Source organism: Brugia malayi (assembly GCF_000002995.4).
Source record: "Brugia malayi strain FR3 genome assembly, contig: Bm_v4_ChrX_scaffold_001, whole genome shotgun sequence".
NCBI classification, from domain to species: domain Eukaryota; kingdom Metazoa; phylum Nematoda; class Chromadorea; order Rhabditida; family Onchocercidae; genus Brugia; species Brugia malayi.
In genome coordinates this window covers 8,282,231-8,307,773 of record NW_025062479.1, presented here as the reverse complement: position 1 = coordinate 8,307,773, position 25,543 = coordinate 8,282,231, and the positions used below count along the sequence as shown (strand labels likewise).

The following is a 25,543-nucleotide window of genomic DNA, read 5'->3' as shown; positions in this document are numbered from 1 at the left end:
AAATATTTATTAAATATAATTTTTTTTTAAAGTGAGAAAAACAATGCAACAGAATACCTTCTTTCAATTCATTTTTTCCTGTTTACATATTATTCTTAAAATTAGCTACAGTGAATGGTAAGATCTGATATCTTTTTGCAAATTAGCAACGTTATATACAAAAGGATGAATTTCCACAAGAAACTGATTTTTTACAAAACACTATAGTCGTAGTCTTTCAAAAGGAGTAAAAAAGCATGATTATGTCGAAAATAATCGAGTATTGATGAATATGAAACCTGAGGGCAAACGAAAGTCAGTGAAAGATAGAACTGACTGAAATACCATTGGAAGGATAAAAATAAATTCAACTGAGATCTCACAGCATAAACTACAAAGCAATGAAGAATAATTTAACTGAAGCCTGCTTTGAGCAAATATTATTAAATTAAGGAAAACACTAGTCCAAAAAGGTCAGAACATAGATAAAGTCCCTACCACTAAACCTTTAATGCACAATAAAAGCTTCTAAATGGCATAAACAATGCAATCTGAAATGTCAGCACCAGCAAGACAAAAGGAATTGTATCATGCGGCTTTTAAAATGGACTTTAGACAGCTCAAAAAAAAAACGCGAATTATCTAAAATTTTATGGAGATTTTTTTAAACAAATTTGTTAATTAATACAAATATTAATAAGTCACATTTGTAGATCGGAGCCACTATGATCATGCTGGCTCAAACGTTTATAACGAAGAGTTGTTCGTCTTGCACTGTTTGAAGGCCTACGCCCTTCAATAATGAAACCTAAAAATACAGCTCCACAAGGTCAAAAAAGGCTACAAATCAAGCAAATACCTATCGAAACATTATCTTAAGGTGACTAATATTTTGTGGATTGTTTCGAAAGAAAATGCAACGTTTTCTAATAAAGAAATAAAGAAGAAATTTACCAAGAATCTTGTTTTTGTTGTGTGATGCAACGTATACGCAAACAATAATAGCACAAAATACAGCAATGTAATAAAGAAAATGAGTGTCTTCTGCTTCATCAAACTCATCAAATGCGTTAAATGCCTAAATTGTAGCAAAACCACTCAAAAGAACAGCAACTATCAAAAACAGAAAATGGCAATGTAAAACACAGTCGAATAGAAACATAGAAACTCCTGCTATCAGTATTTAAGTTAATTTGATGCTGAAATTTGAAATGACTTAAATCACCGTTTTTACTTCCATTTTGTTTCTTGGTAAAACACTGAGGTTTTCTTCTTTTTTGAAGTCTTCATTGATTCGACTACTGTTCTATAATAGAATATTATACATATTCTTTGCTATTCCTTAGCAATTGTGACCATGGAAACATTAATTTAAAAAATAAGTATTAACTTGAAGTCGCGACAAACGAGCTGCAAACTCAATTGAGGTTTGTATGCCATGACGTTCTTGTTTCAGCTGTTGTCGAACGGTTGAGGTAAGAATAACTTGTCGCGCTAGTGCTTGTGCAGGTACCACCTGCGCTATCCATGTTACTGCTATCGATGATGCAACATGCTGCAATGGTGCTTGTGATGTTACAGCCATGTTGCTCGTATTCTGAGCAAAAGAAACCTACTTAATGCTTGAAAAATTAGAAATGAATTTTCTAATAAAACTCAAAATAAAACTGATATTGTTTCTGATTGAAAAAATTTTGTGGAGAACAATTTTCACATTTTCAGTAGTAGTTGCAATCCATGTAACGACTGCTTCAGCCACTCTGTTCTTTTGGATCACTGGACCAAGCAGTTTGGTATCTAAAAAATATTATTAGGTAGATGTATATACATGGTGTAAAAAAAAAAATCGTGAAAACCATAGTTGAAAATTTTACATGGAAAATGACTTTCTCACCATTAATTTCTTTTAAACTATCATCGCCACTTGTAAACAGCCAATCACACACAAAAGAGAACAACAACAACAAAAAAAACCACTGGAATCCCATTATAAAGCCTTTCCGCCTATTTACTTGTTCGATACACTCTACAAAATCAATCTTCCGTTGTTTGAGGATTATTTCGTTTATGTTCATAAATCTGCAATATATACAAAAACATCTGGCTTACGGTATAGTAGTACAAGGCCATTTTTGGATACTCATAGTACAACTTTAATTTAACACAGCCGAAGAGAGAATATATGTCTAACGCAGTAACAGGAAAATCGGATAATATCCTCAAACCATCTTAAACTTCCAAAAATGTCATTTTAAAAATAAAATTGTATTCAAACCAGTATAAAATAGTACGATTACCAAGTGTACACTACACACCCAGTCTCTTCTATACAATGCTTCACTTATCATTCCTACCAATCTTCTCATTCTCATCCTCAACCACTTCTTACAATATTTCTTTGTTTCCCTACGACAGAAAACTCAAGAATGTTAGCAATCTGATTAGCTACGCTTGAACTCGATTACCGTCCACCCTTATCACCTGAAACCTCACCTCCCCCCTTACAGTTGCAAACCTTCACCACTACTGTTTGTTTCATTCTCGTTGCATGCAAAAATAATGCTATCAGTTGATCGGGATGTTAGTATTCGACAACTTTGTTTAAAGCAATACTGTTAATGGGAGGATATTTTTGTGTTATAGTTTTTATTTTGCTTTTGCTCCCTTTGCAGTTTCATGATTTAGTGAGTTAAATGACACTATATAATTTAAAATTTCTCAAATTTCCTGACTTTTTTAGATCTTTTAAACCTTGCTGCTTCAAACTTCGTGTGGGGCAAAAACCGTGATGCTTTCTCGTCAGTGGTATACGGTTTCTGTAAGTTACTCTTTTCATTCTATAAGAAATGATACAAATGCAGGAAACCTATTTATACAGTTTGCTCTTTAGCACTATTACAAATCAAGTAGTGTAATGCCAAAAGAAAAAATCAAGATTCAGGTCTTTACCTATCAAATCTACCATCCATTCTAATGTCAGTCTTTGAACTGAATCTGATTATTAGTCATTTTGAGACTTTAATTCATATTTGCATTATGATTTCAGAAACAATTTTCATCTATCAGTGTATCTGCTCGAAACGCTATCAGTGTCGCAGAAGAGAAGGTACATTTGTTTTCAATGCAATAATATTAATGACTAAGTTGACATGTATTAGTGGACTTATTTAAGATATCGCGCTTGCCAAATGGATTGACAGTTGCTTCTGTGGATCTTGGTGGCCCAGTTACTCAGTTAGTAGTAGCTTATCGAGCTGGAACTCGATATGAAATGCCTAATGAGGCAGGTTTGGTTCATCATATTAGGAATTGCATTGGAGGTGATTCTCAAAGGTATTATGGTGCACAGTTGCTTTGGCAGTGCGGTTCCGCTGGTGCTACTGTGGTGAGTTTGATAAATATTGAATAAAAGTTCTTGTTGTCACACCCATCTACATCCATGTTCAGGTGAAGAAATGACATTATTTATAATGAAATCTACACATAATCTATTTTATTAATTCTTACATGGAATTTGCAGAAATCTAACATTATTTCAGAATGGAATGATGACACGCGATTTGCTTGCAGTGCAAATGTCAGTGATTAGAGATCGCGCACCAGTAGGATTATCTTTATTAGGAGAATTGGCTCAACCAGCATTTAAACCATGGGACGTTGAACACTGTAACGCGACATTAAGGATTGATCGTAATTATCTTAAGGCGTACGATTTGCTTCTGGAGGATTTACATGACGTAATATTTTGGTTATCGATTTTATTGGTGTTGTATTCTTTATTAAAATCTGGTCGGAAAAATCTTTAATGTTTTATGTTATGCAGTTATAAATAAAATGATATTTATTGGTTTTTAGGCAGCATTTCGAAGTGGTTCTCTTGGAAATTATTTATACGCAAAAGAGGAAACTGTTGGCAAATTCAGTCATTGCAAAATGGAGAAATTTGCAATATGTTTTTCGTATACTCAGCGGAACGCCTTCTTGCATGAGACTGATCATTTGCTGTATTTTGTGAAAATTCGCTGATGTTAGGGTTTTATTCTCGATACTTTTTTCAGGCTTCACAAATGGTGACTGGTAACGCTGTACTTGTGGGAGTGAACATTCCACATGACCAAATATTAGATTATGCGAGCAGTCAATTCACCTTGCCTGAAGGAAGTTCAATTTTACCAAAACCGTCTCCATATTGTGGTGGAGAGAAACGTCACAAAAATTTAATGAAGGAAGCTCATGTTGCGATTGCTGGCAGAGGAGCTTCTTTGAAAAGTCGCAAGGTAATCATTTAGGAGGCATCAACTTCACTATACTTTTTCTTTATTATTTAAGAGTAACTCGAACTACTAATAATACTCAAAACATAATCGAGTTATGCATTTTATCTCTGTGTATTTGTATTTTGTATGACTTCACATGCATGTCTTCATTGGGGGATTCTGGAATCAAATGCATTCAGAATCATGGATTTCAGGGTTTAGCCGTACAAGCAATTCTGAGTGCTGCTATTGGTCAGGGTGCTGTAGCAAAGTATGCTGCAGGTGTTGGACAGGGCGCATTAGCAAAAGCAGCCTTTGTAGGTTACACATATAGATTTTCTCAAAATTTGTTTCCTGTATCCATTTGTGTTTTTGCTTAAGAATACCAAGAATTGGTGATCAATATTATCACTGTTTGTATCAGTTGAAGAGACACAAAATCCATGATTTTTTCAGAAGGCCTCATGCGGGTATCCGTTCGGCATGTCGGCCATATCAGAAGTATATGCAGATCAAGGACTGGCTGGTATTTATATCGTTTCCGAAGCAGATCACATCGGCCGCCTTTGTGATGCAGTAATAAAAGCCTTAAAATCATTCACAATCGATGATTCTGCATTCCAAGCCTCGAAGTTAATGTTCTTCCTTTTCTTTCGCTATTTCTGCTCGCTTCTCAATATATTTTACATTTTCATGATGGAGTTTCTTCTACAGCAATGAATTTTTTCCCCAGCGTTTGATAACTGATTTAGGAATATGGCTGCAATGAACATTCTAAACCGAGCCGAATCAGCTGAAAACATGGCAGTAGATCGCGCTGCACAGATTCTTGCAACTGGTGAAGCAGAGACTGTCTCGGATTTATTACGAGAAGTAGCTTCCATCACTATGGCCGACATTACAAAGGTTGGCATAAAGCAGAATTTTAGCTATGCATTGCTTGTGATAAAATTTCTGTTAAAAAATGGGAACTCACTACAGACTTCGAAATTTCCTTTTACTATTTTTTGCGAAAATCAATATAAATCAATATAATATATCAATATGTTGTTTCTATCGCTTCTAGTTTATCAACTTTGTCAAACAAACGCTTATTTTTTTTACTACAGGCAGCAGATCAAATGAAATCGAAATTAACGCTTGCTTCTTATGGAAATATTTATCAAATACCCTACCTCGACCAACTGTAAAAGGCAACATAAATTTTGTAAAGTAAATGTGACACTGTTCAATATAGTATATCAATATAATGTGTTATATGAAAAATAGCGGAATTTAAGCCGTAAACTTAGTGTTCTTTGATGTAATTCATAATGTTATTGGCTTTTGAAATGTGCAAAACAGTGTTTTCGAATTTCTATCTTTTTTGCCTTTCTCTTGTTTCTTTTTTTTTTTGATTTTTTTTTCTTCGGTGTATTTGTTTTACGCTGTCTAGCTAGGTTATTTCGGGCGGGTACTGAAATATTGAAGTAATTTTATTTAATCCATTTCAAGATTGTTTTAAACTTTGACTCTTCTAGTTTTAGACCACATCCTGCTTAAGTTACTTTTTTCTTTTTGTATATGTGAAAAATGTAAACGATTATAAATAGTATTTTTTTTATCGTTTTGATTTTAGTACTTTTGTGTGTCTCAGCTCCTAGGGGCATACAGTGAAATCAGCTATTTATTCTTGTTTTTGGATATTGCGTAGATGAATTTAGTGTGAATTATGAAGGCTGCTTTAGAGTACCAATACGTCATACATTAATAATGTGTATTGGACGATCCAGTTTCATGAGTACTGTTTAGCCAGAGTAATCCAATAGAAATAGATAAACATTTAGGTGTACACTTTTTGACTAATTGTCGAATTTTCATTTTCTTTTCGTAATGCATTACAGAAAGATTCTTAGAAAAGTGTGTACGGCATAATGAGTATCGAGAGGTTTATAGGATGATTATGAAGTTAAGTATGCCTCAGAGATAATACTTGAGGTATTGTAAGACGATGTAAACAGTGGGAAAAGAAGGTGGTTTGATAAAGCCGGGATTCAACACGAATTCACTTATATTCTCTAGCTGTTGTAGGTATTGTTCCTTTCCAGAAATTAATATGGAATTGGTAATAACAAAGAGACTTCATTGCCAATGAACTCCAGAAAAAATAATAGCGTTCTGAAAAATCTGGGTTTGAAGTAATAAGTAAGGAAGTGGGAAACTATTCATCTAGTGGTTCTAATTAGAAGAATCGTCCATACTGCAATTTCAAAAACGAATTATCTGATGTGTGGTATTTGAGACTGGGATCTTCGCGAATCTTCTGCTACACAAATGTTTGGTTGCCAACAATGAAAGCGAAGGAGTTTAAACAGCCAGCAGTAGTGATGGATACTGTTATATGGAAAGTTTTTGTTCTCATAATTAACATTGATGCTATACAATGGATACAAGGGGAAAGTTATTTGGTAGGCAATGTATACTTCTGATAATAATTGTAATGAGGATTTCTTCGAAAGAGAAGAAATTAGCATATAATTTTTAGAAGTAGAGCATATTCTTCGCTCATTTTTATTTATTATTTAGAGAACTTTTCCTTGCAATTTTTATTGATATCATTTTAAATTTTAAATTTCCGGTAACATCATTATGTTTAATATTTGATCAAATTATTGCATTGTTTTCTGTAATTTAGTAAATATATGGATTAAACATTTCAGCCAACTTGGGATTCAATTGATTCGAGACCGGTGCCACAATGGTATCAAAATGCCAAACTTGGTATATTTTGTCACTGGGGAGTTTATTCAGTACCAGCAATTCAGTAAGTGATTATATGACTTTCATTAATTTACAAATATTTCTTATATTGTTGAATACAGTGTTTAATGAAAGCATAAGGATGCTTCCAGTTCGGAATGGATGTGGTACGCTTGGAAAGTATCAAATAGTTCAGATGTTATCCAGTATGTAAGCAAATATTACAAACCCAGTGTCACTTATGCCGATTTTGCTCAAGATGTACGTTTAATTTGAATACCCCTAATGCAACCTGATTAATGAGTAGGAATGTTCGGGAACATTTCATATATTTCTGTTTTTAAGGAAGGTTATTGGAAATATACATTTAAAAATCATTTCTTTTTTTCACTTTCCTGATATAGTGGAGGATTTGGAAATTTTACAGAAGGTAAACAGAAAATTCGCAAATTTTCAGTTCACAGCGGAACACTTCAATGCTTCTATATTTCGAGATATCGTGGAAGCATCCAGTGCAAGGTTAATTTTTTCTCTATCAACATAACTTTTACCAATCTGACATGCTGCAAATTGTATTGCAGTTCCACTATATAAAAAACTATGTAAAAAACAGTTAGTTTGAAGATATTTTGTGTTCACAAGCAAGCATCATGAAGGCTTTACAATGTGGCCAAGTACAACTTCCTGGAATTGGAACTCAGTCGATGTTGGTCCACATCGAGATATCGTTGGTATGGTATCTGCTTATTTAATTTTTAAGTGTTTCCTTAGGATGTCTTAGTTTGAATCCTTTTTTGTTGAAAGTTACAACTATTTATATTTTGTATTTTTTTTATATTGATTAGAATATGTAAAAATGGATTACCCTTTTTTTTTTGATTTGTGTCTTTTCAATTCTTCTTATTACGACTATGTTTACTAGCTAAATGACATTGTGTAATTTTTGCTTTCTACGTTTACCTACAGGTGAATTAAAGAATGCATTCGTAGAATCCAAAGTTCATTTCGGTCTTTATTTTTCTCAATATGAATGGTTTAATCGCTATTACATTAATGATCGCAAATACAACACTGATAATTATGTAAAGGCTAGTTTCTGTTTTACATTTATAACAGTATAAGAAATCAGTAGAAACTTCTTGGTAATCATCTAATTGAAAAACACAGTTATAGTATGTGTCGTATCCACAAATGTTGGAAATAGTGAGAAAGTATGAGCCTGAAATAATTTGGAGTGATGGAGATTGGGAAATGAGTGATGATTACTGGAAGTCAAAAGAATTTATTGCATGGCTTTACAATTCAAGGTTAATGATTTAGTGATGAAGACAAGTGCTTTTCATTAGCAAAGTGTAGCAATTATACGTTTTCCTTTTTTCTTTTTTTCTGTTCAATTAAATAAAATGGAAATTACCTATGATCTCAAAATGAGCTTTTTGTCTTCCGCTATCATTGTTAATTGAAATTATGGTTTTCAGTCCAGTAAGAAATACAGTAGTTGTGAATGATCGATGGGGAAAAGGCATATCCGGTAAACATGGAGGTTTCTTAACATATTCAGATCACTTTGATCCAGGTTTCTTTCTTTCAGAGCTGCTGAATACAGTAGATTTTATAACGATAAAGTAAATTTTATAAATTTTATAACGATCGTAACGAAGTACAGTAAATTTTTATAGAAGTTATATGCTTAAAGATTTATATTCACAAATCTAATTGTAAATTTTGAGGTAGAATTATTCCAGGAGAAAGGTAGACTTGTTTCAGGTTATTTGTTAAGACGGAAATGGGAAAATTGTCTTACACTTGATAAGAAATCATGGGGATATCGGCGGAATATGCGAGTAAGTTATGTTATTACCAAAATTTAGTTGACAGTTATGTTATTAGCAAAATTTAGTGATATTAATTATTAATATTTAGGACTTATCTTTGTTCAGCAAAATGACGAGAATATACATTTAGCTAATCAAAAATATATGATTTATTCAGTAAGATAAAAGGAAAAATGGGAAATAAGAAAGATAAAAAATCTTGGAAGAGTGTCCTCAAACTTTGTAATAACGGTGGAGCTTTGCTGAAGAAATTGTAGGAAACTCTCAACGTTTAATAAATTTAGAGTGAAGACGTAAACACGGTGTTATACCTCATTAGTCAGCTAGTGAGGACTATTGCTTGCAATGGAAACTTGCTGTTAAATGTTGGTCCAGATAAATCTGGGATGATAGCGCCTATTTTTGAGGATCGACTGCGTGAGCTTGGTAAATGGGTAAAACGAAATCAGGAAGCCATTTTTAACACTTACCCATGGATGTATCAGAATGATTCTCTCTATATTTGGTAAGCATTTATAAGGCTTACAATTCTATAGGAGTGCTATATTGATGTTCAGTGACTGATCATTAATTTCTAAAGGTATACAATAAGTTCACCAAGAGTGAGACGTGATACAGTTTGGGTATCGCATATGGAACATTCTAAACTTTACGCATTTTTCCTTCAATTTCCGATCAATGATACCGTTACATTGTCCTCTGTATATTATACGCCAACGGTTAGTTGCGCATCATTATTCGAGTGGCAGTTGTTTTATAATTTTCTAGAATAAACATCATGAAAAATACAGTAGCAGAAATATTCCAACCCTTCTATAGTTTTCTAGAAATTTAATTAATCAAACAGTTTATTTACAAAAAATATTTTAGTTGACAGCGGAAGTGCTTCTCGACTTTAATAAGACTGAATTCCTTGAAGTGTACGGTATTCCTGGACATTCGGTAATAATAAGTTTCAAGAAACACCAAAGACTTGCCACGTTCAGCCCAATCGTTGTTAGGATCAAGCATTTTAATGCTACTTATGTAAGTTTGGATATATTTTAGCATAGTACTTAATATAAATATGTGGTATTGGTGAATTTATTTCGGGTTTATTAAAATGTAGGTATAAGAATGTGCATTTATCACGTCCTTTCCTTATGTCCAACTATGAACTTTTATATAATTGGAATTTACAGCATGATCCACTACAGAATGACTTATTCAAATACTGAAAGCGAAAAGAAGTCCATCATAGAATCAGAAATTGTACCAAATGATTGCAGGAAAAAAATGATTTCATTTCCAAACATTCTGGTTATCAATTTAAAGTTGCAGTTTGTAAATGCTTCTTTTTTGATTTTACTATTTGCAGTATAAACAGATGAAAGAAAATCGATTCATAAAATCTGGAATAGATGCTGAAGATACATTAACATAGGTTTATGAAAATAAATTGAGGAATTATGACATGCAGAAGATACAATATGTGGGATGCATTGAGTATTATATAAATTCAAATCTTTTAATTTTTTTAATTCAGTTAAATCTTCAAGAAGTGGACATAGTTGACTGTGAAAATGAGGTAACTTCCATCGTCCATTCTGGCTTCTTTATCTTCCCATACTGTAATGAGCATTTAGCAAGTCAAATAATATCAAAAATCATTGAACAAAAAAATGAGACCATTGTTGCATCATTAAATTTTATGAAAGCAAATAAATTAAATAAGCAGCGTTTTTCCGAATAAGGAAGTAATAACCTGTATGTCAACCACTGTTTGGTAAAGTTTCTGCATAAGGTTGGGCTTGTGGGTTATCGTTGGTATAATCATTTCCTCGAAATCTCCTGTACAGGGATTTTTATATAAAATTCGATCTACTGGAGAAACAACACATGCTGTACCGGTGCCAAACATTTCGTACATCTGCAATGTTATTTTCTTTTTTTTCACTTTCATGTCTCAAGGATTTGAAATTTTGAAGTCGAAATATACTTATTTTTGTTTTGCCAAAGCATCTTTAGGTAACCGAGCAAATTAAGTGTAAAGAAATTTAAATTCTGACTTTTGAAATCTCAGTCAATTTTCTTCTTTAGTTGGGAAATACTGCGGTTCATAAACAAGCAAATGATATTTTTTCTTCTGTCTTTTGTAAAAGAAGCCGAGCCTACCCTTTCCTCTTTGATGGCTCGTCGTATTTCTCCCATTTGAACATAACGTTCGGTAACTTTAATATCATGTATCTGTCTTCCCAAATGCAAAATGCTATCTCTGGTAACACCTGGTAATATTATCCCATCGTATAGTGGTGCTGTTACTAATTCGTCATCTAAAAATTTTTGATTTGAGGTGAAAAGAAAGAACACCAAGGAAATTTTGAGTTCTAACTTTTTACACAGATTTAGAATACATTTTTAAATTCATTGAGAAGGAGCATATAACCTCCTTGTTCATTTTTCCAATAGATGAAGATGTTCATTGCTCCTACTTCTGTGATCCACTGTTCTTCACCATATAACCACAGTACCTGTTGACAATTTTTCGAAGCCGCTGTTTTACTGACTAGTATCGTTGGCGCATAATTACTAAAATGTTTAGGAGAAAAATGTTCCTTTAAGGCAAAACTGTCAAAGTTTTTACCAGAAAATGCTATTTAATTCGTTTGCAGTGGTTTTCAGCAGGATAAACAATAGCAAATAGACAACCACAATTATAGTCCTAAAATCAGTGCCTTACCAGCCCATTTTATATTGCCCAACACCACCAAGAAATGATCGGCAGAAGGATGGATCAGCATACAATGAAACAGGCTTGAATCCAGTCGAGTAGTATTGTCCAACTGGACCAGTTAATACGAAAAGTAAAGCTTGCTCTGCATGTGATAAACCAAGAGTTGGCTTAAAAACATTTTTCAGAATGAACTGATCTCTTCTTTATTGAAAATTAAATTAATAGCGATCATTCTCAATGACTACTCCATCTATTATTATCAGTAATAAAACAACACAAAACCTCAGTAGCGATAATCGTTGGACGAATGTAAAGTGAACCGGGTGACTTAGGTACCCAAGCTGCATCAATAGTTACTAGTTCACAAATAAGTTTTTTCAATTCATTTTTGTCGAATGTCTGAAAATATTTCCACTTTTATTTCTTAGAGAAAGATTTCAAAAAAATAAAAATTTTTATATTGGATTTGAAAATTTTTCTTGTTCCCCATGTAAAAGCGATCTCGCATATTTTAATTTACTGAAGTTTTTCACTTCAGTGATTGCAATCTTTTGATTTCCTTTGGGATATCACTTTAAATACTGCTACCGACCTAGTTTGAAATAATGGAGTTTTGTGGTAAAAAATTAATTGTTCGAAGCTGCACTATTTGCGAGAATGCTTTTTGCAAGCACGGTTTAATTAAATTTCTTCAGTAACATCAATAATTTTCAGAGAGGCGCTATATTTGATTTTTATCTCAACAATTCTCTTTTTTAAAAGAAGTTAAAAATTCATGTTACTCTTGAACTTAGCTCTAAAAAAAAACTTTTTCTAAGCTTAACAAGCTGTAGAGCTTGAGAAAAGAAAAGTGCAAATAAGAGACCGGCAGAGCAGCTCGAGCTGCGGAACGGCACATGCGCTCCATGTTTTTTTCCGGACGGAACAAATTAATTTTATCGTCATCACATCTATATGCTTTCATACCTTCGAACAATTCAACTGCATAGTGGAAAACCTAGAAAAAGTCGAAGTTGTAACTACTCTCCACTACTATTATTTCTTGAACTTCATATCTTTCATTCGTTTCTTCTGAATTTCTCTGGAAAGCAGCTCAGAAACGGACTTCACATTACAGAATTACTAATACCCAGAATCCGTAATTGCAACTCTCACATCGAAAATGCTAACCTTTGCAGCGGGATGCACTACTAAGTCATGAATTGGACATATTAGAGGTCGAGACCAACCTTTCTTTGCTGTCCATTCTATCTACAATCGTTATTTAAAAACATACAAATATTTTAATTCCCCTCAAATTGATATAGTTATGTTGCATCATTAGAAATGAGATTTAAAACTTTTCCTAATAAAATTAGTCCTGAAATGTACCTCAAGCATATGATCTGAAAATTGATGACCAAATAGCAGTTCACTTTCCGGTTCTGGTTTCTGCTGCATTCGCTCCCGTCTTACTTTGATAACTTCCAAATCACGGTGCTAAACTGTTTCAGCTGGTTGCATTCGCCGATGAAGAAATATTCCTTGTTCATGAACTTAAGTTGCTATTTTCTTAATTAACAAGTTAAACGATGCATACCTTAAAGGAGAACACAGCAGGTGTAGTAGCAACTGCGTGCAGACAGCATCCGGCTAGTTTCGAAGGTAGTAACAACGGTCTACCACATCGAATTAATCGAGTTAAGACGTCCGATGAGGCTAGATTTATCAAATACTTCATGGTTGGCTAGACAGCAGTTTCTGAAATTCTCGCATTAATTTGCTCTAAAAATTACTTGAAACAAAATTTGGTTACGAAAAACTAATGTAAGGATGAAGAATTAGAGAGAGAAGGGAAGCGAGAGAAAAGGGAACCTATTAAATTTACTTAACCCTTGAAGCCGATGAACATTACTATAGAAGATTTAAAAATATGATCTGGTAAATATGATCTCCCTTAAAATATCACATCCAAAACCATGCACGGATTAGTAAAATATACATTTGTACATAAGGAAAAGAAAAATGCACTACTAAATAAAGAAAAATAACCCAATTTTAATGGTCACAAAGCAATCATTTTGCCAAAAGATTTCCGAATTCCGAATTTTTTAGATATCAATTTGAATAAATTTTTACTAGTTATATAGTACAGCTCAAGCATCAGTTAACTATGAATAAATTATCAAACATTGCGTTATGTCATTCTACAACATGCAGGAATTTCAAAATTGTTTTATATGAAGCGAAGAGGTGCTCTTTTGCCACGGTGCTCTGTTGGATTCAAAAATATAATCTGATCAATAGTCTTTATTGATAATATTATAGGGGATAGTGCGCCCAATATAATATCGTTGAGCATATATTAGATCCTGCATAACTTTTAATTGTATAAAACGGTCTTATCTACAATTCCACTAAACAAGTACAGACTTGAATTTAAAACCGATTTTGCTATAAAGGAGTTTGTAATGTGCCATTTTACTTTTCGAAGTCCAGTTTTACATTTTCAAATCATAGAAATCTTGTATGAGGATACTCTTATTCCTTACAGGTCGTTGCAAGACCATTCAGATCTTTATTCCTAGCAATTCCGCCTCCATCAGTTCTATCCTTTACCGATCTTGAACATTACTTCTCGCATTGTGACTAAAGGTCTTAATAATAATTATAAAGGATTTAGAGAAATTCAACCACTGCATAATCTTAGATCAATTCAGAAACATTTGGGACATCAAAAAAATGAATACCACATCAAGCTAGTTGACTTGTAAAGTGTTTTCTTCTAATCTTCTTTTTCTTGTGTTTAAGTTGGCCAACAGAGTATTTGATTGCCGATATAAGGCAAATTACATTAACTTCACATTTTATAGAATTATATCAGTTAAATTTTGTGGTTTGTTATTATTCGTTGTCAACGGATTTCACTATCCACTCTGCATTAAAATATATTCAATATCAATCATTTCATATGATTTGCTTTTACCTACCTCACATATCAATTTTAAAAGCTTTAAAAAAACTTATCTAAAAAAAAAAAAAAAAAAAAAAAAACATAAAAACTTATTTAAAAACTTATTTATGAAGTTACATTATTCTGTAAAAACAACTTGTAGTTCACCCAATAACCAAAAATATCCTATAACACGGTATTCGTAATATTTTCCATCGAGGAAACCAGATTTTCTCCAGCAAAAAGACAGGTGTAATACGTTCCAGAGTGGAGAGAAAAAGTAGAATGGCAAAGCTTAGATAAGTAAACAATACACAGGTTAATAGCAATAGGAAACTGTAGTTAGCGAGTACTGAATAACTTCACATTGTGGGAAGAGAGCAATAACAAATTTATATGGAAACTTATAGTAAGCAGTATTGCTGATTGAAACGAATTCAGATTTGATCGTATACAATTTAGTACAACTTCAGATTTTTATTAGATTTACTCATCACTTATGAGAGGTCTAATTAACGTCAAAATCGAATAACCTCAAAATTAGAACAGAATTAAATCTTAGGGGCTGGGTTAAGCAGAGTGGCACATGAAGAGGGAAACTTATAGTAAGTAACAGCAATGAACTCTGTAAAAAGCAGTTATCTGACACAACTTTAAACTGTTCAAAACGAGTAGAAATCCTTTGTGGATGCTACAGAAGTTTCGGTGAGAAAAGCAATCTGCAAAGGCAGGAGGTGTAAGTCGTAATTTCTTGTGGGAGTGACAATTATAGTTGACTTTTTACAAGGGAGTGTTGAAAGTCTACAGAGTAATGGCGGACAAGATGAAAAAGATAGAAAAGTCAATAAGGCGAAGTGGGAGTGAAAAGAATGCGGTGGTGAATTTAAGAGGAGACCTCGGTGGTAAGCAACATTGTTGTCTGAGAAATTCAGATTTTCATACATGATCTCAGTGTAACCACAGATTTTTGCTTAGTACTTACGCGAATTTCGATTTTCAACAGATTTCTTAAAACTAATTTAACTTCCTACTATAACTGGTAGTGAAATCTCATAAATTTATAAAGCAAAGTTTGAACTAACTTTTTCGGAAAAGAGATGTGATATAATCTCACTTAATAATTAGATCTATGTTTTTATATATTTAGTAATAATGGAAATTAATTAAATAAAACTTAATGAAGTATGAATAGATTATGAGAGGAAAAGAAAAAGTATGCTAAAAACTATTGCAGGCTTTCAGTAGTGTCATTTTGATAACTTTTTAAAGAGTATAGCGCTGTGCTATAACCTATGCTTATTCTGTTAAGTAACCTTTCCTATATCATTCGAAAATCGATTGTATGGAAAACACCAATTTGAACAATGTTTGATTGGTAGAAATAATTGTATGGAAAACATTAATTTGAACAATGTTTGATCGAGGGCGTAGTTCTCGAAAGTGACTGTGTATCTGAAGTATTATAAATAACAAAGCCGTTCTCCGGAAGTGATTCATAAAGTCATGATAAAAAATAAATATGGCATGATATTAGGCATACAGACTCAAATATTCAGTGAACTTTTTGGTGATCATTAATGAACAGCTTCATGTTTTCAAAATCGATGTATTAGATAGCGTTGATTTTTCACATAAGTTTTTATTTTACCCAGACTATCAGTAAATGAAAACGAAGTGTGACAGAACAACTTTGCAATTCGTCTGTAGTATTCAGTTTTTAATAAAAGAACTATAAGCTGTTCAATAGGAATTAATCAGTTACTTTCTATGAATTACGTCAGATCACCAATTACAATGAACAAACCTACCGCAAACTCTTTTTTGGAACACATGGGAATTCCAACGTATTGTTGTTGTTTTTTAGTTGTACTATTGCATTTTTCAGTTGTTGAACAAATAAAAACTTCTTGAACTATTAATTCGTAAAATTAATGCATAATACCATATGAGTAATAATTTTATTAGATGAATTACAAAATAAACTTTTAAATTAAATGAGTCTCAAGTAATGTTTCAGAAATTAAAGTAATTAATAAGCACTGGTAATTTATTTTTTTTGTCCTTGAGAAACTTGTACATTCTGAACAGAAATATTTTTCCTTTTAAACAGTTTGTGTTGTGTCTTCGCCATTATTTTTGTTGAAACACCTGCGTTGGTTGTTTTGGATCAAAATCTTCAACTCTGCGTCTGATTCCTAGTGGCTTACTGAAATCATCAATTACTTCGCATTTTTAAGTACTATTTTTTTCTTCCTCTCATATGCATTTCAAAATGATACACCATAAAAACTAACTGCTACAGCAGAAAATTGTTTAACAGATATGCCGTCGAGAACTCAGGTTTTCGACGGCATATCTGCTAAGCGTTTTTTAAAGGAAGGGTTACAATATGATGAAAAGTGGAATTTCGAATTCGTCAAGCAGATAAATTTCAAACAAAATAATGCTAGTTAATGTGATGAATCAGAGCTGATGTTATGAAATACATGAAATTTTAAATAAAGCAATGTAAACTTAACGTAGTCTGAATAATAAAGGCTAAAATTATATTTTCACTATCCGATTCTTTAGGTTCTGACCCACTTAACCCGATGGAAGAACCTTGATATTTTCAATTGTTATACTACATATATATATACTTCGCATTATGGAAAATCAATCCCGTGATACTTGAATGATACACCATACGATGTTCTTCCCGTTGCATTCATTACCCATGCAGTTATTTTTTATCACTAGCACAGACACTTCAATTTGAAACTAGTTATACACCAATCTTTCATTTACGACTTTATGCTCAAATCTGGAATTATGTTGCCGGACAAAAAAACTTTATCTTAAGAAATGTAATCAGTAAACAGTACTATTTCATTCGTAACAGCATAAACTTAATAGAAACGTCAGTAGGTAAACATGTACAGAGAATTTTCTATAGCAATGACAACATTACGAAAAGTCCTATTAAACAGATTCACCATAAACTGCAAGAAAAGCACAAATGTAACACGTAATAAGTGAAAAAAAAGAAAAAACATAAATCAACGCATATAATATAATATGCCATATGCATTTCAAACTACACAGATATTTGCATAAGTAATGAATACTACAAGTTCAAATTCTGGAACAAAAAGAGGAGCTGAAATGCAATAATATTCCTGAAATTAGCATTATAAAACATTTGATTATGCATACGCATGATGATCTGTATAATCAATAACAAAACATCAGGAAACTCGGTTAGCAGTAACAGCGCTAGCACATACCAACCAACAAAACAGTTATCAGTGATATCAGGATTGTGAAAATTACTCGTCTGTTTAAAAAAATTAGGACCAGAGGCTTTTGAATTGAAATACTGTATAATTTGGTGGCAAATGAAGAATACTTCACAGACTTCATAGAAGCACAGATGGTAATCCTTAAAATTTGTCATTTTAACTTATGGCATTTGGTATGAAATTCTTCGTGATTTCTGCAGATTCGAAAACATCAATAATAATAAAGGAAACAATCCATAAAGTTATACAAAATTTTGGTAAGGATAACCAAAGATGACACTGAGTGATCCATCCATTTAATACTTCAGCACTGCAGCGAAGTTAGATTCAGATATAATTCCGATACAACTAAGTAATATTTACAAAGAAGCAGTGATGCACTTTCAAGAACCAACATACTAAAATTAAAGATACATGAGATTTTTCACAGTTTAAAGTGAAATAAAGAAAACTTGGAATACATTTATACTAGAAATTATACTTGTGTATATGCTCGAACCAATTTCCAGTAGTATCTACTTCCAGAAAGCTGAAAAAAACCCATTTTCAACCAACTCATACTTCAACAATCTGGAGAGTCCAAACGAATAATAGTCTCGAAAATATTATAAATAATATTCTCAGTAACATTATAAACAACATTGTAATAAAATTTCACATACGCCATTCCAACCAATAATTTCCAAAAACAAAGAAGACTGCAAACAATAAAAATACCAAAACCTTAACATAAAACTATTGATTGCTTTTAAAATTTGAACCCACGCATGTGTTTTATATACCGTGCAAAGTGGTCTATTTCTCTGCACATATATCTCCCAGAGCAACAATAATCATTCAAACGATCAACGCTTCTATCTTCATGAAATGACTGTCCATCAGTTTGAGTACTACTTGTCTCAGTCAGTTTTCTCTGTTCAATCTGGCTTGCCATGGAACATCTATAGAATAATCGAATTATTATTCTCGCAGTAATTTGTGCACGGATTTCAACTACCACAAAACACGAAGGATTGGAACTATAAAATAAAATAATATATAGCATACTTAGAAAAGTTGAATTCCTCAAATTTCTTCAAACCTTTTCAGGTGCAAAATAAGTATAAAATAAAATTTGGCTGAAATGGCATAGAAAAAGCCTACATTTCTGCTACTTCGGTTGTTGTCATACATTCTTTCATTCTACGCAATCCCAAAACCAACTCATAATTGAACTTTGACTTAACCTTCGCAAGTTTCGCTTTCAATTCTTCGGAGGTTTCGTATTTTTTACCATTCTAAATGCTTTTAGCTCAATGAATATGAAATTATAAATTCCGATAGTACAAAATATACAAACGAAAATTAGTGAATGAAACATTTCGAACGTCGGATTACGAACGTCGGATGATAATTTCTAACTACTAAGTTTATTCGCTGGAAACTGAACAAAGAAGGAATGAACAGAAAACAAAAATTGAAAAAAAAAAATGGAATTAGAACTTTTTTCCGCTGATGTCCCTCGCCTCGTTTTGGATTCAGTTCTTCCAAATTATGACTTCCTATCAAACTGGGTTTCCTCACATATTTTTCGTCCGATCGATCAACTGGAATTCCCTGTAAATTAAGTAAATCATTCATAAATATAAATTATTCAAATGAAGAAAGAGATTTTTTTCCACAATTCTCTAAATACGTCGCCTTGTTTGAGAAATATAACTGGAAGTCAAATACATGCAGTATTTCAAACTTCTTAAACCTCTAATATTCTTCAGTGCAGAAATTTTTTTTCAAAGGAAAACAAGGCGACAGCGCTACTGCTGATTGGAATTTTAGGAAGTTGTAGTCACAGCCTTCAAAAATGCAGTTCAATGTATGTTAAAAATGCATCCTATCCGGTAACGAAAAAACAGAATTATATAAAAGACGGCTTTTTCGAACAGTGTTACCTGAAGAAAATTCTCGGAAAAACGAATGCTCAGTGAAACTTATTTGACCAAATCAAAAAATTCAATTTACAGTCTATTTAGGCGTAAGCTAAAAACCCTGTTTTGATACGCTAAAACTCAATAAATCTGGTTCATATTTCGAAAGACTGATAAATTCAAGTGTCTTGAAATCAGAAAAACAAACATAATCCGTCGCTGAACCACTTAGTTTTGCCTGATGCATATTTTCCTTATTTTCTCCTTTTTAAATGAATAATATTGTTCATTAAGGCTATAGTATATGTCGAGTAGTGTGATTTCAACAATTTTACTCCATAACTTACTTCATTAAATCTACAAATCAAAAACGGTTCATATCGCACAGTTGAACCGAAACGAAGACTGGCGTACCGCAACCATTCCTCATCGCACAACACATTTCGAATAGCAAGAATCTGATTCCTTAAATACCTTTTCTTTCTGCAATTCATACCATGTTTTGGTATGCTAATGTCCACATTGAGATCTGTTTTGTTATTTAGCAAGCAAACAGGTTTTTTGTGACAAGATTTTTCATGATTATTTATGTTCTGACTGTTTTTATTTACAGTACCCACTCGTAACACCATCAGAGTATTTTTTCGCGTTAAATCGAAGTTATATGGTGATCGTATCTGAAAAAAGCTTTACGGTTACAACTCATGTAGGAGTATGACGAGTATGCCATCAAAAAAACTCACAAAAAACAGTTCATTTAGCAAGTTTCATATCCCGTAGTGTACCTAATAGTTAAAATTTCGACAGCTCTTATCAGTTTCTTTCTTTATTAACCAAATCCAATACAGCCTTATCCATTTGAGAATGCTAAAGTTATTACTGCCAAAGCAGAACCACTCTATGCTACAATCTCGCAATTAATTTGAATCAGTTCACTTGCTGGCAAGTTCAAATCTACAAAGAAATGAATAAATAAATGACCTTCAATGCAATCAAATTCTTTAAAAGTACATCAGGGATTTCATTATTCGTCATACTCCTACATATGTTGTAAAAATCTTGACTGGAATAGATGCGCTTCTCCGACTTATGATGCAATGAGGTCGTGTCTCCATAGAAATTAGATTCTTTTTCACATTCTCGCAAGTCTGAACCAATCCCGATGAATTCGGATACGTTTCCCTCACCCCTTTCAACATCATAACTTTGCTGACTATGCCAATTCCTTGTTGTGTAGGGCTACAAGAGAAGTGTTACAATCAGTATTTGACATCACTTATATCAGTAGACATAACGAGAACGTAAATTCAATTCCAAATGAACGTAAACTCAATCCCGAAAAAACAGAACGCATTTGCATTACGAAACTATACCAATTTATTCAACACTTACACGGAAGTCTTCAGAACTGTTAAAAAATCCATCGTCATAGATGAGATTGCTAGGCCACTCCTCTCTTGCTCGTAATAGCTTAGTTCGAAGTTTTCCCTCGACAACGAAATCACTGAACAACTTCAGCTCTTTATCACTATTGATAATTGTAAAAGCAGCACCTTGTGTACCTAAAGAATATATATTTAACATATTTATTTATGACAAAAACAAAACTACAATGAAATTTGCAACATAATTTTTTGCAACTTTAAACTTGATAATACCAAAACGTCCAGCACGCCCAATTCGATGCAAATAAGTGGCTAATATAAGTGGACTTCCATAGTTGACCACAATATTGACGCCTGGAGCATCAATTCCTCGTGCTGTCTAAAACAATAAATTGCAGAAAAACTCCAGCTGCAAAAGTTACTATGTGATTAAGTCAAAAAAAAAAAAATGAAAAGTGAAGCACTGTGACCAAATAGCAAAGGAGGTTGCGCAGAAAAAGAAACATTTAAGATCGATGATTTGAGAAACTTACAAGATCGGTTGAAATGAGTAATTTAACTAAGCAGTTTTTGAGTCTCCGTATCGCTTTTGTACGATCAGTTTGTGGCATACTACCAGAAATGCTAACCGCATCAAATTTTGCTCGTTGTAAATCTGCACAAAGCTCCTCACATCTGAAATAAAGCTTCAATGCAGCAATTTTTTCCTTTTTAAATGCCACCAACAAACATATTAACTACATTATTTTCAATTCTTTTGAAAGCACATCACAAATACATTGTAGAACTCAATTTTTATGATCATTGACAAAGACGATACATTGACCATAACGAAGGTGAACCAATAAGCGCAGCAAAACGTTCATTTTCCTGGTTCCATTGCGAGCAACAATCACGTACTGTTTGACACCAAGTAACTGTGCATCTTTATCCACACGCACCAGGTGTACATCTGTAGGATAATTATCCTGATACAAAAGACTTAAAAAAAGAAATAACGATAAAGAAATCTGAAACATATTGAAGACCAAGAAATCAAATTTTCACAGCTCAAATTTTTTTTTGCAAAATCCTTCCCAAAGTTCGATTTTGATGCCGTAGGATGACAATAAGTTATGACTGGAATCATATTCAAAGTCCAAAAACAATATTACATAATTCTAAATTTTTTAGGAAACCCAGAAATACAGGCTCATCAAAGTGACGTTGCTGGAACACTGCCTATTCAGTGAACAAACTGGGGAATGTATTGACTGCAGCATCGAGGTAGATTTATGGTCACGCCTAATAAATGGGTATGTCACCATAATGCACATTATGGATTGGTGATAAATGACCAGTTTTGTTCACTATATAAAAATAAGTAATGAATAAACCTCTCATGTAGTGCATAAGAGTTGTATCCAGCCTATATGGATAAGTAGCTGAGAACACAGCTATTTGCTTTTCCGGTGGCAGTGTAGAGAACAGATAACTAAATGAAATTATATTTAACAGGCAAGAAAGACACAATGAAATGCTGCAGTTCTCTCGCTTTGTGATTTGATGCAACAAAATCAAAATCGTCCAACAGCTAAAAATTACAAATCTTTCCAATTTTTATTTACTTCATGATAATTTCAACTGGTTTCAGCAAACTAACTTGATTTCTTTCTGAAAACTGTCTTCCATAAGCTTATCAGCCTCGTCCAGAACAAACAACCGTACATGGGATAACCGCAATGCGTTGATTCGAACAAGATGGCAAAGACGGCCTGTTGTTCCAACAACAATGTGAATACTTTTCCTGAGTTTTTGAATATCTTCCGCAACGCCCTTCTCATTTCCACCAACAAACATCCTAATAACAACCCAAGAATTACGTGATGCGTAACTTACTAGTCAAAAAAGCAATTATGTGAGAAAGATTACCCCACATGGATCACAGAAGGAGCAAGCATTCTGATATAAGAGACTATTTGTGAAGCAATTTCACGAGTTGGAGCTACGATCAACACTTGTGGACGCCCAAACTGAGCATTCAGGTTTTCTACAGCCAACAAAGAAAAAACCATTGTTTTTCCAGTTCCGGATTTTGCTTGTACGAGCAAATCTGCAGTGAGCTTTAATTATCTCCAGCCAAATTTTGAAGCGAAAAAGTGGAAATGTCTAGGAACTTGACAGAATTATTATTACTACAGAAAATTTTGCACACGAAATGAACTACCAAGTCCAAGCATGCCAAATGGGATAGCTTGAGCTTGTACTGGAGATGGCTTGATGAAACCAGCTTTAGCTAATGCGTTCAACGAAGTTCGATTAAGCATTAGCGAACTGAAATCAGGGACATCCGTCTCGACATCTATAGTTCGTACTACCTCCCCCATATTCATGACAAAACTGAAAATTCATATATTTAGAATCCAAATAGCGAGCCATTACAACCCTATTAAACTACCGTTTTAATCTCATTGCTTTTTTAGACAAAACGATATCAACAAACGATACTGTTCTTAATTTCTTGCAGATGTCTCATTTCTGCTAACCTCTTCATTTTCATTTCTTCAGTGCAAAACAGAGGAAGAAGAGTTATCAGTTCACGTTTCTTATTAAGATTCATTGCATTACTCTTTGAAAATGTAAAACTGTTATACTTCATAACGTCTTGGGACCTATATTCCAGTTTCCCGCAATCTCAAAATTCATAATAGCTGCATAAGATGCGATATAACTCCCGTCACCTACCCACAGGTGAAAATCTCCAAAACCTTTCGAACTAATGACACTTCCTATTGCTTCAACAAAAGTGCAAACAAACGATAAACTTACGACTCACTACAACAGTCCGTTGCGAAAACATCCATCCTATTGCCAATCAGGGTCTGTTATCCCTTCTTGTACACTGGTGTGTGGTGGAACATTCCATAAGAAGACAGTTGGAATTCACTGGAACGGAGCTCTGTGAATTACGTTTTTCTAGTTCCTATCAGCCATGGTCAGTAGTGGAGTTGTAAATGGGTCTTTGTTGTAAAAGCAAAGAAGAAAAAAATTCCTTGGAACTGGACATCTGCAAGACTTGAACTATCGTACCGAATTTCAAAAGTGAAAATTGCTTGAAAGGTTTGTACATATACACATTTTTACGATTATTCCAGCCTTACGATCTTAGCCTTAGCTTTAGGATAACGTCGTACATTTCATCCTTGTAAAACAGATACAGGCCTACCGTTTTTACATGCTGAGTCTAAAGCACAACAGAAAGGTGCTTAAAAAGTTTTGGTCGAAGATCTGTCAACTGCACCTATGAAGGCAAGTCAATTTCATTAACTGATGATGACAGAAAACCCATCCACAATAAAATTGTGAGAATTTACCTAAGTTCTTTACAAAGATAACCAACCTAAGACAACTCACTAAAGAGAAATTTGACCACTAAACGTTGAAGCATAATCCTGTAAGTTGTACGGAGTGAAGTGACGAAATATTTGAAAATCTTCAGAGATAAGTCTTACTAAATAATAAATGTGGAAACAAGACGCTGAGATTCTACTTCAGTTTGTTTCATAAAAACGTTTTAGTGATGCTTTTTCCAAAAATGACTCATATTTCTATATTTACAATTTCTATGGCCGAACAATGTTTCTTCACTATGTCATACGAGCAATCCCAAATGTGAGCAATGCAAACAATTCTAATGACCGAGCATTTCAAGGTTATTCGGTTTTTAACTGTGCTGAAGAGCTAACAAAAATAAGTGTGGCTCATTGTAGCATTACGAAGCAAAACAGTGTATCCCGAAGTACTAGCATTCTTTTTCCGTTTACGAATTAAGCCATTCGCTCAGAATTTTTGTCTAATGACTACTTGATAACTGTTGGAAGTATCCATTATTTATTCCATCATGATGAAGTAACATACTACGACACATGAACTGCCAAGTAATACTTATGTATTATAATCAAAAAAAAAAAAACAATAATACACATTATAATCAAATTTTTCATTGCAATAGTGCAAGTTGTCATAAATAGGAAGAAGTGTCCCACCAGCTTCCATATATGAAAAACTGGTCAATGGTGAAATTGACCTCTTCCTGAGAAAGAAATTACTACTTCATAAAGAGCATAGCTCAAGGATGTAAGCCCCTAACAATTTGATGCCATCCATATAATTCACCAAATTTATTTTTTCGTTCTGCGAGTAGGCCATGTCATCTGATGATCTGATGGGTAATAGAAGTACGCTGCTTCTGGTCATCTATTGAAATATTTTGGTAACTGGTATGCTATCACCTTCTCGGATGTAATCCGGTGCTATACCACACACTAAAAATGCAGTTGTAAGACAGCAGTGAAAATTTGGTGAGTGAAAAAAGGAAAAGGATTTACCTTTCTAGATAGCTCTTGCTGCATACTGATAGGAGAATCCTTGAAGTCAGATAACCAATAAACACCAGAATGAAGTGGCTTTATTCTTTATTCTGAAATGATCTCCTTTATTCATAATAACTACAAAGCAGCAAAGCTTGCAGGTAACGACT

At 33.3% G+C, this 25,543-nt stretch overlaps 6 protein-coding genes across 9 annotated transcripts; 3 read left to right on the top strand and 3 right to left on the bottom strand.

Moving 5' to 3' along the window:
• Window positions 1–680: 680 nt before the first annotated feature.
• Window positions 681–2,054, bottom strand: Bm7730 (Uncharacterized protein; the record flags this gene model as incomplete). Its single annotated transcript, XM_001898865.2, has 6 exons — window positions 681–787; window positions 934–1,057; window positions 1,205–1,285; window positions 1,370–1,534; window positions 1,694–1,776; window positions 1,874–2,054. 6 exons carry the CDS (start codon window positions 2,052–2,054, stop codon window positions 681–683), a joined length of 741 nt encoding a protein of 246 aa, XP_001898900.1.
• A 713-nt stretch (window positions 2,055–2,767) lies between these two features.
• Window positions 2,768–5,425, top strand: Bm5980 (Uncharacterized protein; the record flags this gene model as incomplete). The annotated part of the gene is made up of 10 exons (XM_043074111.1): window positions 2,768–2,797; window positions 3,026–3,085; window positions 3,152–3,364; window positions 3,519–3,716; window positions 3,835–3,888; window positions 4,038–4,256; window positions 4,451–4,552; window positions 4,692–4,867; window positions 4,988–5,141; window positions 5,345–5,425. The coding sequence occupies 10 exons, from the start codon at window positions 2,768–2,770 to the stop codon at window positions 5,423–5,425; spliced, it is 1,287 nt and encodes a 428-aa protein (XP_042930045.1).
• A 1,140-nt stretch (window positions 5,426–6,565) lies between these two features.
• On the top strand, window positions 6,566–10,026 carry Bm6173 (Uncharacterized protein; the record flags this gene model as incomplete). The annotated part of the gene is made up of 13 exons (XM_043074110.1): window positions 6,566–6,682; window positions 6,935–7,038; window positions 7,127–7,235; window positions 7,432–7,493; window positions 7,599–7,705; window positions 7,941–8,056; window positions 8,148–8,281; window positions 8,453–8,550; window positions 8,742–8,818; window positions 9,094–9,314; window positions 9,390–9,528; window positions 9,680–9,835; window positions 9,991–10,026. 13 exons carry the CDS (start codon window positions 6,566–6,568, stop codon window positions 10,024–10,026), a joined length of 1,476 nt encoding a protein of 491 aa, XP_042930044.1.
• A 316-nt stretch (window positions 10,027–10,342) lies between these two features.
• Bma-bcat-1 (Uncharacterized protein) lies at window positions 10,343–13,242 on the bottom strand (the record flags this gene model as incomplete). 3 transcript variants are annotated; one of them, XM_001898868.1, is made up of 10 exons in its annotated part: window positions 10,343–10,417; window positions 10,554–10,718; window positions 10,964–11,121; window positions 11,235–11,377; window positions 11,529–11,689; window positions 11,805–11,921; window positions 12,388–12,519; window positions 12,693–12,773; window positions 12,894–13,001; window positions 13,102–13,242. In XM_001898868.1, 10 exons carry the CDS (start codon window positions 13,240–13,242, stop codon window positions 10,343–10,345), a joined length of 1,281 nt encoding a protein of 426 aa, XP_001898903.1. The 3 variants fall into 3 exon arrangements, with proteins under 3 accessions (XP_001898903.1, XP_042930042.1, XP_042930043.1); XM_043074108.1 differs by lacking the exon at window positions 12,693–12,773; XM_043074109.1 differs by lacking the exon at window positions 12,894–13,001.
• Window positions 13,243–18,483: 5,241 nt separating this feature from the next.
• On the bottom strand, window positions 18,484–23,396 carry Bma-mel-46 (Uncharacterized protein; the record flags this gene model as incomplete). Of its 2 annotated transcripts, none has more annotated exons than XM_043074106.1 (13): window positions 18,484–18,754; window positions 18,879–19,012; window positions 19,218–19,331; window positions 19,987–20,316; window positions 20,621–20,878; window positions 21,032–21,201; window positions 21,298–21,403; window positions 21,558–21,699; window positions 21,925–21,976; window positions 22,401–22,498; window positions 22,667–22,864; window positions 22,936–23,116; window positions 23,231–23,396. In XM_043074106.1, 13 exons carry the CDS (start codon window positions 23,394–23,396, stop codon window positions 18,484–18,486), a joined length of 2,220 nt encoding a protein of 739 aa, XP_042930040.1. The 2 variants fall into 2 exon arrangements, with proteins under 2 accessions (XP_042930040.1, XP_042930041.1); XM_043074107.1 differs by having other exon boundaries at window positions 18,484–18,676.
• A 1,243-nt stretch (window positions 23,397–24,639) lies between these two features.
• On the top strand, window positions 24,640–25,221 carry Bm8 (Uncharacterized protein; the record flags this gene model as incomplete). The annotated part of the gene is made up of 2 exons (XM_043074105.1): window positions 24,640–24,715; window positions 25,208–25,221. 2 exons carry the CDS (start codon window positions 24,640–24,642, stop codon window positions 25,219–25,221), a joined length of 90 nt encoding a protein of 29 aa, XP_042930039.1.
• Between the last annotated feature and the right edge of the window lie 322 nt (window positions 25,222–25,543).